Source organism: Athene cunicularia, assembly GCF_003259725.1.
Source record: "Athene cunicularia isolate RWA chromosome 1 unlocalized genomic scaffold, athCun1 chr1_part2, whole genome shotgun sequence".
NCBI classification, from domain to species: Eukaryota; Metazoa; Chordata; class Aves; order Strigiformes; family Strigidae; genus Athene; species Athene cunicularia.
In genome coordinates this window covers 5498386-5513992 of record NW_020799092.1, presented here as the reverse complement: position 1 = coordinate 5513992, position 15607 = coordinate 5498386, and the positions used below count along the sequence as shown (strand labels likewise).

General features: G+C 38.4%; 1 protein-coding gene across 5 annotated transcripts in view; it reads left to right on the top strand.

The window, feature by feature from the left end:
• Positions 1-15607, top strand: part of ANO4 (anoctamin 4) — a 203708-nt gene that overhangs the window by 170786 nt on the left and 17315 nt on the right. For all 5 annotated transcript variants that reach the window (XM_026868394.1, XM_026868396.1, XM_026868395.1 and 2 more), the window contains 6 exons: positions 279-419; positions 2252-2416; positions 6037-6073; positions 8663-8774; positions 9813-9870; positions 12499-12596. In XM_026868394.1, the coding sequence (XP_026724195.1) occupies positions 279-419; positions 2252-2416; positions 6037-6073; positions 8663-8774; positions 9813-9870; positions 12499-12596 (611 nt within the window). The remainder of the gene's footprint in view (positions 1-278; positions 420-2251; positions 2417-6036; positions 6074-8662; positions 8775-9812; positions 9871-12498; positions 12597-15607) is intronic.

The window sequence follows — 15607 nt, the reverse complement described above, 5'->3', positions numbered from 1 at the left end:
TTATTTGTCTTACAGCCATATAGTTTGAAAAAGCATTGTTTAGATGAGTAACTAATTGGGGAGTTTAGTAAATACTTCCAATGTTGTTTTATGGGTACAATGATTTATTCTAGTTCTCATGAAGGAGACCTGATTTCCCAGATCAGCTTTTATAGTAGCAGTGCCAGCTGCTGAATTCAAAGATGTAAATCTCCATAACAGTGATCTGATAAATGGTCTGAAGTTTCCTGTAGAATCTTTCCTAGCTGTGCTGTATGTGAACATTGTCTGTTCTTTAGGAGGAAATACGTCCACAGTTTGAAGCCAAGTACTCCAAGAAAGAACGAATGAACCCCATATCTGGGAAGCCAGAGCCTTATCAAGCATTTGCAGATAAATGCAGCAGACTCGTCGTTTCTGCATCTGGAATATTTTTTATGGTTTGAGAACTTTTATTTATTTACCTGTTGAAAAACCACGAAATAACATTATCTCTGCTGAAAGATGATGGAGATATTGGATATGACTGCTTGAAAGTGAAATAAGCTCTAGCACATTTACTTCAGGCTGAAAATCCGTGTGTAGCAAATCACCTGAGTTTCTGTAAAGTCCTACACTAGTTTACTCTTCACTGACTCTCACAGATAGTTAAGTCCTTCCTTCAAGGCTATACACATAATACTGTTATATGTAGCAACACACGTGCTTGAATAGTGATGCTATCACATTTAGGCACCAACTTCAGCTGACTGAATTAGTTTACTGATTTCTTTGCCTCCCCTGTGTAGACAGAACAGACTGATGGGGAGAGATGCCGTGGAAGAGGCAGTTGTTTTTTGTAAACTACAGAGAACCTAACTAAGGTACCTAGAGTGCTTAATGATGTTAATATGTCTTAGTTTTTGCATGTATTGAAGAGGTAAGGAACGAGGGTTCACATTCCTAGTGTAATTGAAATGCAGAAAAAGATGTTTCTTGTCTAAAATGAGGCATCTCTCCCCCTTCCAAAGTGCAAAACTAAATGTAACAGCAAAATCTCTCCTAACAGAGAGCTGCATGCCCTTTTGCTGAAATGCCTCCTACTTCACTGAAGTGGTTATTCACTGTTTTTCACATGGAAACAGCAGTTGTAGGATTGGTCTTGAAAACACAGCTGACATCAACTCAGACCCTCATGGAATTTACTAGGGATTTTCCAGAAATCTAGAAAATTCTATATGTGTATAACTTCAGGAGCTATGGAGAGCCAGGTAGGTGAGGTAGCCCAGCAAGTTTGTGCTTGAACCAGATGGGAGGGAACAGGGCAGTGGACTTGTAAGGAAACTGGTGGCTTCAAAATTATCGAAAGCAATCTTGGACAAAAAGGGCAAAAGCATTATTGAGATGAACATTCAATTAGCTTAGCTATACCTCAGTTGCCTATGATAACCTTGGAAGACACCTGTCTTTTGCAAATAACCATCTGTCTTCTACTGAAGAAACTCTCTCTCCTTATCTAATAAGATGGCTAATGGGTACTGTGTCAGAGTTTCTATGAGTCACCCATGTTAATTCCCAACTGTTTGTCCTTTAGGTGGCTTGCTAAATTGTGACATAAATTGGTCATGATGGAAAACAGTTCTCATTTAGTGCTCAACTGTTGCATATGGAGCAGCAAGTGATTTAGCAGCCTGGCTCAGCTGCATGGCTTTCACATTATAACTGTCACATTTGCTGAAAGTCTCATCAGAGAAGAAATTACAAGGGCAATTGAATTTGTTGCCTTCCCTAGATAGAATATTTCCAGAACTGTAGCAAGAAACAGCTTGCTAGGATGGCTTGCCAGGGTTGTTGTTGAGGCAGTGCTTACAAATGGAGACATTTTTCCTATAAGCCCATCAAAACAAAATCCATCCCAAATATGACACCATCAAGCTGAGACATCAGCTTGAGACTAGCCTTTGCACACTGCAGAACATGTGTTAAGGAAAATTTCTAATTTCAAGAGTTGGCAACACTGTTTCCCGCATTAATGCTAAGGGAGAGGTACATTTTCAAGAAAATGTTTAAAATTAAAAATTATTTTAATAATGATTTTCAAAGATAATTTGCATCATGGAAGGTAAAAATAATTTCACAGTAAGAATATTCATATTAAAACCTTTCTCAGGAATCAAAATGGATGTGTTAAGTCTTTCAGTTAATTGTTCTGTTTTTCAGAGTTTCAGGAAGAACTTAACTCCTGTTCTATTGAAAGTTTTCAGGTTCTTCTTTCTGATTTTTCTTCCTTTAGATCTGTGTGGTGATTGCTGCTGTTTTTGGCATTGTTATTTACCGTGTTGTGACTGTCAGCACTTTTGCTGCCTTTAAGTGGGCTTTAATCAGGAATAACTCTCAGGTTGCAACTACAGGGACTGCAGTGTGCATCAACTTTTGCATCATCATGCTACTGAATGTGGTAAGTAAAACTAACATATCCAAAGCTATACCTGAGCCATCAGATTGGTAGATATCTCAGTCCACAGACCACCAAATGATGGTCTGTTCCTTTTTCAGCAGGAATGGAGTGTCTTGCTAAGCCAGACATGGCATTACTGTTTATGGACATCAATCACTATTTCTGTAAAGTACAAATCCAAACCAAAAAACATTAAAAAGCACACAAAAAAAAGTGTTTTGAGTGTTCTAAAAAATATTTTAGGGAGACAGGTCCATACTCCTGTTTTATCTTCTGCCTATTTTTTTCCTTTCATATGTTTGCAGGTTTCACTACCTTTCATTAATGTTCTTCTTTTTAATTAATGTTTTGATGTTATTTTGTAAATACAGTGGCCAAGCTTAGTTCTTATTTACACTAATTTCAGCAGTTCCAGCTTCAGTTTTCACAGTAGTTTACCAGTGAGGATATGCATATACAGCCACAACGTCTGTATGCAGAAGTCCCTTGGTCTGAAAACTTCATGAGTCATGAGCAGACATGACTTGCTTCATGATCTGCCTATGATCTCTGCCAGTGTAAACCAGAGGCATGGTCCGGCTGCACTGCAGGGGGGCTGGCTGAGGTCAAGTTATTGTTGTGAACTGATTTGGAACCAGACTTGGGACAAAGACAAAAAGGGAATTTCTATGTGGTAACAGCCCCAATAAGACAGTATAGCATAGATTAGATGGGGAATGAGTTTCATCCTTCCATCAAGATGCAGAAACTTCTGTATATTGCTGTGATAGCAATGTGTCTTCTATTACTTGCTGTTGGCAAGAAGTGTATGGCCTTTCACTATCAGGTTTTTGTCAACTGACATTATGAGAATGCATTTTAAGGGTGAAGAGGGATCAGCCTATAAACTATCCAGGTACTGGAGCCAAGGCAGAGTATCTCTACCTGCTCAGCAGCGTCTTTTGCAAAAAACATGTTAGGCTTTGCTCCAGGAGATAAGCTACTTACTTCCTAGGGGAAGTATGAAGTGTTATTTCAGGCCTGCACATTTCCAAGTGCTGGCTTGGACTGTTTTCTTTCCTGTGCAATATGCAAGCATTTCTATAATCTAAAAATTAATTTTAACAGCCCCTTGTTTTATGTAGCTGGAAATTACAAGAGACTTTGCTGCAGGACTTCACTTCTCCCTTTGGCATAGGCAAGACTAGACTGGTGACTAGGACAGTCTGTCAGGAACTATTGACTTTCCTATGTTTTCCCTAAAGTGGGACTATAGGCTGAGAAAGGTCAGAAAGAAGTGGTGGAAGCTGTTATTTTCTCTGAATTTGTACTGAGGGCTCTTTCTTTTATGTTATTTTTTATTTATTGTTTGTTTTCTGTAGCTTTGGGGGATTTTCTTTAATCCACCTAGAGCACACAATAATCATATAAAAAATAAAAAGAAAACTATATATATCTATGTCAGTACAACAGCCATTTCCAAGCTCAGTAGAAGTCATTGTATATGCAGTGAAGCAGCAACAAAGAAATACTGCACAAACAAAATTATTTGGTTCTCAAAGAGTTTTACAGCTTAAAGAAATTTTTTAAATAATGGAAGATGGATTGAAGGTGCCTTTTGAGAAGTTTTGTTTTATTTCCTAAAAACATCAAATAAGTAGAGCACTGCAAAGATGGATTTCTTAAGCCTTATACTCATTACCATGCAGTAAACACCACAACCTTAGGTCTGGATATAGCTCATGGAAACAAAAGATCCTTCAAATATAAAACTGCAGGAGCTTTTCAAAAGAAGAATTTAAGAACATAATCCCTCACTTCTCATGATGGATTAATATAGTTTACTGAAGGACAGTAGTGGGATTTCTTTTGGAAAAAAAAAAATTCTCCAGGAGCAATTCAGGTAGTTCAATCCTCTACAGACTGTAACTCAAGAAAAGTATAATAGTAGGAGAGCAAGCAAAGATACTGTAATAAAACCAGAATGGACCAAGATGTATATAACAGTAGGGAATTCACTGCTAGGAATGCTGGAAAATTGCCACTGGTTCTGATACAAGTTGACAACCTCTCTAGACATCAGGGGAAAGGTCTAGACCACAAGTAACTCCTGGAGTAGATGCTCTGAGAGCTAGATACATACATCGACACATCCATCATGTCAAAATGAAATGACCTTCAAGCATAAGATCTCACAGATAATCCTGAAGCCTGACCTGGGAACAATCATTAGCTTTACCTAGGTTAATAAAACCTGTTAATTCTAATGATATCACCCATAGAAAATTTGAACACAGAACCAAATATGATCCTAAACAAGGCCCCTTGGAACTAGTAGAGATAAACTGCAGTAGCAGATAATTAGATCCGAACACTTAACAGAATCTCTAATGCAGTCTTACTGTTCCAGGAGGAATAGCAACAAAATACAGTTTTGATATCCCCTTCTGCAGAGCAGTGTACATTTGTAAAAGAGCACACTCCCTGTTGGAATCAGGATATAAACCACCCAGATATTTAGCACTTTTACAGTTGCCCTTAAGAGATGCTTTTAAACCTAGAAGCAGCCACCTTTTTCATTACTTGAAACAAAACTGTTTACTCCAAAGGCAGCAAAAAGCTATTCTAAGCAAGAATTGGTAGTTAACATGGATGAGATAATTCAGGATGATTTCAGTTCTTAAGCAGGCAATTTGATCTGTAAATTCTACATAACTCAATTTAAGCAGGCCTTTATAAGGATAGCTGCAAATGAGAAGAAACATTGCTGATACGCACTTCAGGAATAAGTAAGCACTTGAGCCTGCATATGCGGAGCTTTGTATCCCTGTAGGCATCAGGGAGAATTAAGGACATTTAGGGTTTTGTGGGAACAGGCTCCAGACTCAATTAAAGCAAATGGAAATCGTTGTATTAATTTACACTAATACTGATGTTGGTGGTGATGTACTTACAGGTTTAAAACCCCTTTGAAAATACTAATTGTGAAAACCCTCCAAGCTTGTTTTTGTAAACTTTATGAAGTTAACAGTCTCCCGGAGAGTTTGAGAGCATGGTATCTGCTAAGCACAGAAAATACCATTTAGGATTTAGAACAGTGTCACTGACTCAGAGTAAGAAATGTGTCTGGTGGTGGGGATTACTAAAGACTTTCTCTGAAGCAACCCTCTCTCCCCAGTGTCTTTCATTTCAGCACCAAAAAAATCCCAAACAAAACCAAAAAGCGCCAAATACCCAACCTAGCAGTGCATGCTCTTTCTGGGGTAAATTTTTTTGTGGGATGTTTCATAAATAACTAAACAAAAATCCCAGTTGTGCTATTGTTCTGCTTTGTGTTTTTGGAAAAATCATCTCACCTTTTTTCACTGTGTATGTAAAATAGGGACAGTGACAGTATTTTTTTCTCCATATATTGTGGATGAAAAGAGCTGAGTATATGCTTTAAAAATATTACTGTTCCTTGTTTGATTATATCATTATTGTCTTATTACTACATAGTTTTATTATCATCATTATTAGAACATCAGAGAGACCATCTGGATGTCAGATATAACATGTAAGAGCAGTTACTCTACCTAGAAAGCAGTTTAATATTTTTGAGCTGGTCACATATCTAAGAAGCTGTTTCTTCTCTCTTACAGCTGTATGAAAAGGTTGCTCTTTTCCTGACAAATTTAGGTAAGCAGTGTTAAATACAAAATTGAGTTATATTGTACTGATTGTTTGGTCCCTATACTGTGATAGCAATCAAACTGTCTGTATAAATATGAAAATTCCTGATTAATTTACAATCTATAGGAATCAGTGTTTTTCTTAAGTTTATAATAAAGAAGTATACAAACTAATCTATAGTGCCATTCAACCAGTGATGACAGCAGTCACCCACCTGCCATGCTTGGTTCTTGTTCCAACCCCTGACCTTGTAAGAACTTGAACAAATCCTTACCTTGGGGGAAAAAGCATGACTTTTCAGACAGACTCAGCACTCACAACCCCGAGGTTTTGTGAAGACCTGGAAATGGGGGAATGACTTCTGAAAGGCAAATTTTTAGCTTGAAACTCAGATGCTTATTGACTATCAAACATACACCTTGTTTGTAGGGGGGCAGTAATTTGGAGGGAAAATAACTAGGTGACTCATCCACACTACCAAAACTTAAAGTCTAATGGTGTTCTAAGTTTCAGTAATTTTTTCAGCTCACCCATAAAGGTAATCTTTATGCTAGAGTAAGGACATGTTTCCTGAGGACAGCATGTATTGTCACAGGGGTGGCAATAGGCTATCACTCATATACCCATGGCTCAGGCAGAGTCTCTGGAGTTCCTGATCATGCTGGAAGATTGCAGTAGTTGGTGGCAATTGGCAAGGACTCTTTAGTGTCAAGAAGCCTGAAACGATACTCTTGCTGAAGGCCTGTTAAGCAAACCATATTATGGCATGTGTAGAAGTGATTTGAGGAGATTATTTTGCACTTCTAGATACATGCATACATTGATGATGTTCAGAAGGTATTTTTGACCAGGTGGACAGATTTTGGTGTTTACTTAAAGAATACACACAGCTGATTTTAGCTAGTGTCAGGGCTTTTCTACATCTGGGAAGTCATAGGTGATATGTGTAAGCACATCTGTGTAAAATAGCATTTTATTCTGTTGTTTCTTATTAGACTGAGACTTCTCATTTGTATGCTGTGAATTTAAAATATTTTTGCCATCCTGTATCCATGGAAAAGATACCTGCTAGTTACAGTTGAGAAATATGACTTTCAAGTATGCAATTTGCACAGGCTATGCCCTTTTACTCCCTGTGAGACCCTGGGGGCAGTAAGATATGGTTCAGAGACCTTGAAGCTTGATTACTTTCTGACAGGTTGTCATCAAGGTAGGTCTGTTTCTTGAAACCTGTGCAGAAAGCACTTGTATGAAAACTCAGTGGATCAAGCTGTTCTGTGTTCAGACCGTTTTTACTCTGATGGACTAAGTAACTGATTTGGTTTGAATGATCTTTATCAGTTTAATAAGCCCAGAGTGGAATTGGCAGCAAAGCTACATTCCAGATGTCCTCTTCAGCCTTTACATGACCTTTTTCAGAGTTCGTGTCCATGCTCCTCCAGAGCATTGCCATTGTCACTGATGGGCATATGAGCAAAGCTTCAGCTGCAGCAGCTTTGTTAAAATCAAACTTGTCCTTCCCACAGATTGGCATCAAAAATCCACAATGCTTTATTTCTTTCTACTTAGCTAAATATGTATGTACTGGCATACACACAAACTTGGGTTTCTTGACAGGCATTTCCAAATCAGTAACCAGATTTATGGTTCTTTTTATGGTTTTGTTGATGCATCTGTATGAAATTTCCTCATGAGTATGGCATCTCTAATTAAAGAGAATCTAGTTTATTGTTGTTGGTTTTGTACTTCCAGTACTTTACTGGAGGCTCCTTTGGAGGTGGTGTATGAGAGCTACCATTATGATACTCAGAATTACCATTAGTACCTCCACTTCTTCTTTGATTACTGTTGTTCACATCAATGGTTGACTAATAACAAGCTCCTGCCAACTGGAAAGTAGTTCCAGGACATAGTACTGGTGTATTGGCATAAAAATTGTTTTGTTAACAAAAAGTTGTTTTGATGGAGATTGAGGGCCTACCTGAAGGGAAGAATATGTCTTCCCCTTTCCCATTTGCTTTACCCCATCCATTGCAAAATATTTTTTCTCAGTCTTCTGTGATGAGTTTCCTGGAACAAGTAAAGTGAGAGTCATGCAGTGGCACTCCACTGATACCTGTCTTGAGTCCTTAGGTGCCAACATGGTGGGCAAATCCATGAAACAGAATTATGAGGAGGATTTGCTCCAGTTCAGTGTGAAGCCTCTAACAGAAAGGCACTTATGTAGCTTGTACTAGGGTGCTTTCTGGTAATGTCATTGTGGTAGGTTGTAGAAGAGGAAACAAGAGAAAAGACTGAGCCTGTAAAGCACACAGCAATCCAGGAGGGATTTTTAATATACCCATTATCTCAACCACTTTCTTACAGTCTTCTGGGAATATACATATCCAGATATCAGAAGAGATTTCTAAGTCTTTACAAGCTCACTTGCTGTGTGTTGCTTTTGGATACAATTTCTTCTGTCACTTTATATTTTGAAATCAGCAGGCTAATTTATAAATACATTGCCAGCTCTGATAGGTGTGTGCAGCCTTTGTGCCAAGGGAAATTGTTAATCTGATTAAACCTCTGAAACTCTGCTGTCTTTCTTCACAGAGCAGCCTCGTACCGAATCTGAGTGGGAGAACAGCTTCACTCTGAAAATGTTTCTTTTTCAGTTTGTCAATCTGAACAGCTCTACCTTTTATATAGCATTCTTCCTTGGAAGGTAGGATTGATGTCTGCACCTTGATATGTGCAAAATGAAGTAGAGAGATGAAATAAAATTGTCTGTAATGAAACAAAACAGGACCATATTATCACACATCTCAAAAAGCAAATTTTGTACTAGCAAAGCAGGACAGGCTGCAGTTTTATTTTCCTTTCAAAAGCCCAGAAGTAGACGTAGTTTTTCTTTCCTAACACCACAGTGACTCAATGCTTTTAACAGTTTCACTACAGCAAACTGATGCATCCCACAATACTATACATTCAGGTCACTTCATGCTGCCTTTATGTGTGTAATTTGCACAGGTAAGTAAATAACACTGTCTTTTTCTTTCAAAATAGAGTAAAATAGTTCAGTTGGAAGTGACTTACAACAATCTAGTCCAACTGCCTGAATACTTTGTTGCTTGCATTATGTGATTTGGACTATTAAGAATGAATTATGAGCTCTCTGGGATTTTTCTCACAGAAAATGAAATATATATATATATATATATATATATATGTATGTATGTCTCTTTTTGCATGTCCCCTAAAAGCAAAAGACGAGCCTTTGAATACAGAAGGCTTGAGTAGAAGAATCCATCAGTATGGATTATTTGCATGTGGGAAGTTGTGGGAATCATTCTGGGAGAAAAAATGGGAGAATAGTAAGAAAATTATGTTTTCCTAATGAAAACTAATATTTTCACTGATTTCACAGAAAGCCAGATATCACAGCTCGCATTATGGTGTAAGAAAATGGACTGGCAGTTGAAAGCCATTTTCCAAACTGACATGACCACTTTTATTCAGATTTTCTCTCTTCTCTACATATGCTGAATGTCCAAAAGCAGAATATTTGGTATTGAAATCAAACTGAAAGTAAAAATATACTTAGTCCTTCATGGACATTATTCTAGGAATCCTCCAAAACGTTTTGCAGCATAACATCTTTTATAGTTATATCGATCGCACTAAGATGACCTTAGATTAAAACAACAGTGTGATCTTTCTTCTGCTACTGTGAACATAGTTGATATATATTCCTGTGTTGAAGATTTACAGGACACCCTGGTGCCTACTTAAGGCTGATAAACCGGTGGAGACTGGAAGAGGTGAGTGTTCACTAACTACAGACTGATTTATTTGCTGCCCACAGATGCAGTGAATGCAGGCAGAGGCAGACACATCATTCTGTCTAGGTATTTTTGAGTGTGTTGTTGGGTTTTCAGTTGCTCTCTAACTCCACACGGATGCTTACAATACCAACTGCTACAAAAACATCTACATACTGATATAAGTGTCCTTTTCAATGCTAACAGCCTTAGTTTTTCATCATGTTTGGATAGTGTTATCAAATGGTTTAAACATTACTCACATTTTTGCATTGGTAATATTTCATCCTTAAAATGAATCAGTCAGATATGAATCTGATTACTTTTTGCTTCTAAATAATCCTTTCTTCTCAGCTTTTCTAGCCTTGCTGACCAGGGAGCTAAAATAATAAAATAATAACTTAAAAATTCAGACACCTAAAATTAACTTGAAAGTTGATCAAAACAACAGAACAAACTTTCCAAAAGAGCTACTGGCATAATGATCCATGCCTATAAAACCAAATGGATTTGGGGAGCAATGAGAGGTTGGCTTTCCAAGTCACTCAAGGACCACTCACACTTTTTTTGGCAAATACATTCAGAATTCAAAACCGATTTGACAGTTACTGGAGGTGAACAGCAGAAGTTTTTGGACCAGTCATGTTGTTTCCAATGCTGCTATTTGCACACTCAAATACTGTGGTTTCTTTCATGCTTGACAGCTGAATTAGTGAAACAACTTTGCAAATACATGACAAATGGCAAGTGGAAAATGCAGATCCTTAGACTGCCTACATGAATTTACAAAAACTTCCAGATATATAAATATTTTGGTTAATAGAGGTCATCTGGATACTAGCAAAAAAAGGAATAATTTGAAAAGCCTTTCTAATTGTGAAGTAGGGAATTCTGTACATTCAAGGAAAGAATACTTGATAAATGGGCAGACAGAAGTTCACTGAACATGCTTCCAAAGTCTGAGAGGGGCTGAGCTGACCTAACAGCTTGCTGCTGCCAAAAGAAGATAATTCTGCTCTTCCTTTGAGCCTTTCCCCAGAAGTTTGCTCCTTCCTCTTCATCTGCACTGGCTCTAGCTTGTCCAACCCTGTGAGGAGCCTATTCAGTTCCCTGTATCACCAGGAAACTCTTCCTTTTTCTGGCTGAATTTGTTTTCTGATGAATTACTGGGCTGAATCACCTCACAGAGGGATCTGAGAACACAGAAAGAACCTCACCCCTCTGCAAGAGCAGAGATGGGAGAAAGGAAGAACCAGGTTTGGGAGGAAGTGCAACAGTGAGGTGTTACAGGTTGAGTCAGTTGCTGGTAGAAGCTACTAGTAGTAGTCCCTACTATTTTGCTTTTCTCAAAGAAAAAAGGTCTAATGATAAATGTCTATTTAAAAAAGTCTTGACTATTGACCATATCTGTGCTAGATCTTATTAGGAACATAATTTAGAATATAATGCCCAGATAATCTCTCCAATAGCCCTCTCTTCACCTGTTGGATGAAGCCAAGTGCAAGACATATAATAACATCATATTGTCTAGTCCAGTGTCCATGGGCATATTCAGACCACAATTCATGTATTGGTGATGTTATGGTTGTAACATCACTGCTACTTCATTAGTAACTGCACCTACCTCTCTTAGGTTATATTGGCTCGCATGACTTGATTCCTAAAACCAGAAGGATAATGATTTAATAATAATGCTAGAGAATTTAATTTTTAAAAATAAAAAAATATCAGCTGCCACCCTGTTAATCTAAAGAAAAGCTGAATGAGGTCAACAGAAACCTCAGCAGGGACCCAGGTTCTGAGCACTGTATAATGCAGTATGTGTAAAAAATTCATATCACATTTTGTTACAGGTCATAACTAATTTTTCTCCCTAAAAGTTAAAGAGAAATAGTTAACACTTCTATGACAGTGATCTGTTCAACTTATCCATAATACCTGGGATTTAACAATACAGCTTGAATTCCACTGTTTGGATCCGCAAAGTCAGTTGTACTGTTTGAGGGCTTTTTGTCCTTTTCTGTTTCTTCCAATACTAGATGAAAAATTGTGGAATGACCTAAATTTGTACTATCTGAGCAAATCTCCCCAAAGTGATACCACTTCTTCAAGGTCTGGAGCCACTGCTAAAGCAGGCAAGCACTAATCAAGAGACACTAGGAAATGTTGTTTGACAGAGATTTTTAGTTCTTCAAGAGAATACTTTTGCATGGTCCAATCAGTCATATACATTAAATAGCACTTAATAATCAGTATTAGGTCTATCCCCTAGGCATAAACTGTTTGCCTGTGCAGCCAGGAGGAATTTTCTCTTCATTCTTTGGCTTGATGCAGAGTCAGCCTTCTGTGCCACCCACAGTTGCACAACATATTAGAAACACAGATGTGAAAACTGCATTGGTTTCAGCTGATTCCGACCTCTGCAGTGATTTAGACAGTAGGCTTAAAAGGCTGATCGTATGGTAGAGTCTCATATGTTCCAATGAGTTTATATTTTTTTTAAACAATAAAGATGATGGCATTTAATGTCCTTTAAGTAAAATATGTAATATCCATTTCTAGTCTTCAAGAATTGCTTTAAAACTCAGCATTATTGCTGTATAACCTTTTGTTTCTTTTTTTCTGTAGTGCCACCCTAGTGGATGCCTTATTGATCTTTGTATGCAAATGGGTATTATAATGGTTTTAAAACAGACCTGGAATAATTTCATGGAACTGGGCTACCCGTAAGTAAATATAATGCCTATGCTTCTGTAGATCACAGAAGAATACTGTGGATGATTTCCTTATGACCAGTTACATAAAAGCAAGTTACAGTAGTCATTACAATAGAAAATCCCCCCTAGGATACAGAACTCTTAAGACAGATTTCCAGACATATAGAGGTAGATGGTGTTTGGGTATTTTCTCACATTGGACATAGTTTGCAAAAGTGAAAGTGTAATATAAATATTAACAAATCAATAATATATGGGAAGTACTTGATTCAATTAAATTGCATTCTGTGATTTAAAACTCCTTAAAAATAACTGTAAGACCACTGTATTCCTTACACAGGAAATATACGTATCATTTTTTAGCTATGCCAATAAGTTCTAAATTGGATTTCTCCTTGCTGGGTGATAAAAGGTGCCTGAAAGGGCAGGTATGAGTTGGAAAAAATGTACTGCTGGCATATATACTCTCAGAGATCACAAAATGTACTGACTGGTATATTGACAAGTTTCCCAGTGATCTTCAGGGTATTGTGGATGTTCCCTGACTGAAAAGGTTGACAATTATTCATTTCCTATTGATTCATTTCTTATTGATTAGTATTTAATGAGCATGTTTAAGATTAATATAGACAGCTGATGCTAGAGACAGTGTGGCAGGTCATCAAGGGAAATTAGCAAGTGTGAAAATGTAAGAGAGAGCTGCCATTATCAGAAAGTTTGCCCTTGCAATGTTCAGAGGGATTTGCTTCACTGCAGGATCCACAGCAGAGCTAGCGCAGTTTGGTCCCTGAACTGCAGAAACGTGTTTGCAGAAGCGATTTCAGGCAGCCTTAGTGCTGATCACATCTAGTTGTAATGAGAATGGAAGTAAATGATTTAAACGCACTGAGTAATTGGCAGTCAAGGTACTTAAAGCTCTCTATCTTCCCCGGTTTGTGCCTAGCGCTGCTTCCCAGGATTTTGCAGCTGTTAGGGATGGAGGAATTAGCTGGGGTGGAGAGGAGGCAACAGCAGCAGTAGTGTTGATCCTTCTCTCTCTGCTCCCTTCCTCTTTTGTCAGTTTTCATTAGAACTTTCTGCTGCCTATTAATAGGGATTTCAAAACCTAATAAATAGCACAGAGGGAGATTAAAGAAGGTGACTGAAGGAGATAGGAGTTGTTTAAGAACAAGTGATTTAACAGGAATAAACTGCTTCAGATGAAGTCAGTCTCTTCACTTTAGAGTCACAACAAAAATCACAACTCAAAACACACAGTCACAGCAATGTGAGATGCTTCACCTTATTCTGATGAGAGATGTATTTGCTCTCCAGACCTTTCAGTCCACCTTCCAGCCCTGAAATGCTGCAGGCAAGTGCATTTCCTTTTTGTGTGAAAAAAACATGATCATTTCTGCAAAGAGCATGATTGGAGCAAATACCATATAGATGGCCAGAGGATTTGGAGGCAATCCAATAGTCTGTAGTATAGCATCACTGCACCTCTGCCTGTGTGCTGGCTACTGCCTGCCAGGACCCAGGCAGAACCAGCACTGTGGTGCCAAAGCTGATAGCAGAGAATATTTCCCCATAAGACAGCCCGAGGAGAGGAATGCCAGCAGGGTGTTTTGGAGAGTGGCTTTTTGCACCATTTCAGGGTGGCAGCCCAGCTCTGATGCGGGCATGTACTTCCACAGGGACCAGAGACATGCAGGGCAAGTCAGAAGTACCACTGAGTGTTCCTTGGTGACAGGAATCACAGTGCCTGCCATCACATTTCTTACTGATGTATATGACATTGGCTTCCCTTCTGAAATCTCTGTCTGAGATTTAAAATCTAGGTTTCAGAGATATCAGAAAGAGGCCCTAGGGTGTGTGCTAGAGCAATGATTGTTTAGTGAATAGATTTTTAATACAAATACTGGCATGTTACAGTGGTGCTTCTGCTTCATACAAACATCACCTCGAAACCTCTGAAAGTGTGCATCAGTTCTCCTCTCCTGCATAGATACATTTGCACTAACTAAGAAAGTATAAATTATTGCTTCATTTGGCGGTGGAAAATTGCAATTTCAAGTTGATGTTTTTCTGGGAAGAACATACACCCGTATTAAAACCACATAACATCACCTTGCTCACACATAAATCAGAAAATTACATCTGTGAATATCACTAGAAGTATTAGATATTTAGTAACACTGCTTATGGGTTTCCCCTCTCACAAAGAAAGAAGTTAACTGGGATCTATCTCAGCATATTGGTCTCCCACCCACCTCACTCCTCAATTTGCTGCCTTTGCAGAAATCCAGTTCTCAGCCCTCTCACAGGCAGAACATAAGAGGCAAAGTCTCAGAGGGTGATGTGGACTGCAAAGATGTGCCCTTAACTGTTCCACAGTTCATCAGTCATAACCATGGGCCTTTTCAGGCTTTTTATACACTGGCTGCAAGCTGTTAAACCCAAGTATTTTAATAGTTTCTTGTACTTTGGCTTCAAGTTCATGGTTGTGCTTCTAAATTTTTTCTTGCACTTCTAGATTTTAATGGCCTGCACTCAGTTGCACCTTCTTGAAGGAAGACAGGAAAAGCTATAACCTCTCTGGTAAATGGCCTGAATGGAAAAATTATCTCTAAGCTTTAAGAAAACCAATTGCCCAAACCTTTATGCAACTCCAGAAGCTGTTTGTCTACCATTCACAGACCAGACCAGACCAGACAACTTTGAGGGCCAGAAGCAAAGCACAGTCAGGGAAAGGACTGAATTATTTGGGTGAGCCATCACCTTCTATCTTGCTGAGACAAAGGGGCCAACAATAACTTTCAGTAACTTTGGAGAAAATATCTGTCTTTTTTTTTTCTTTTCTTTCTCTCTATACTAACTGTGACTTGCATCCTTTGTTGGTCAAACCAGTGCAACAACTTGACGTGGAGAGGCAAAGGTTTTTATTTCAGATGTGAACACTCATTTTTCTCATCGGACTCAGTGCCTCCCACGGTGCCCCTACCCATGCATTTCTTCAGGAACAGTACCTTCCCTCTGAA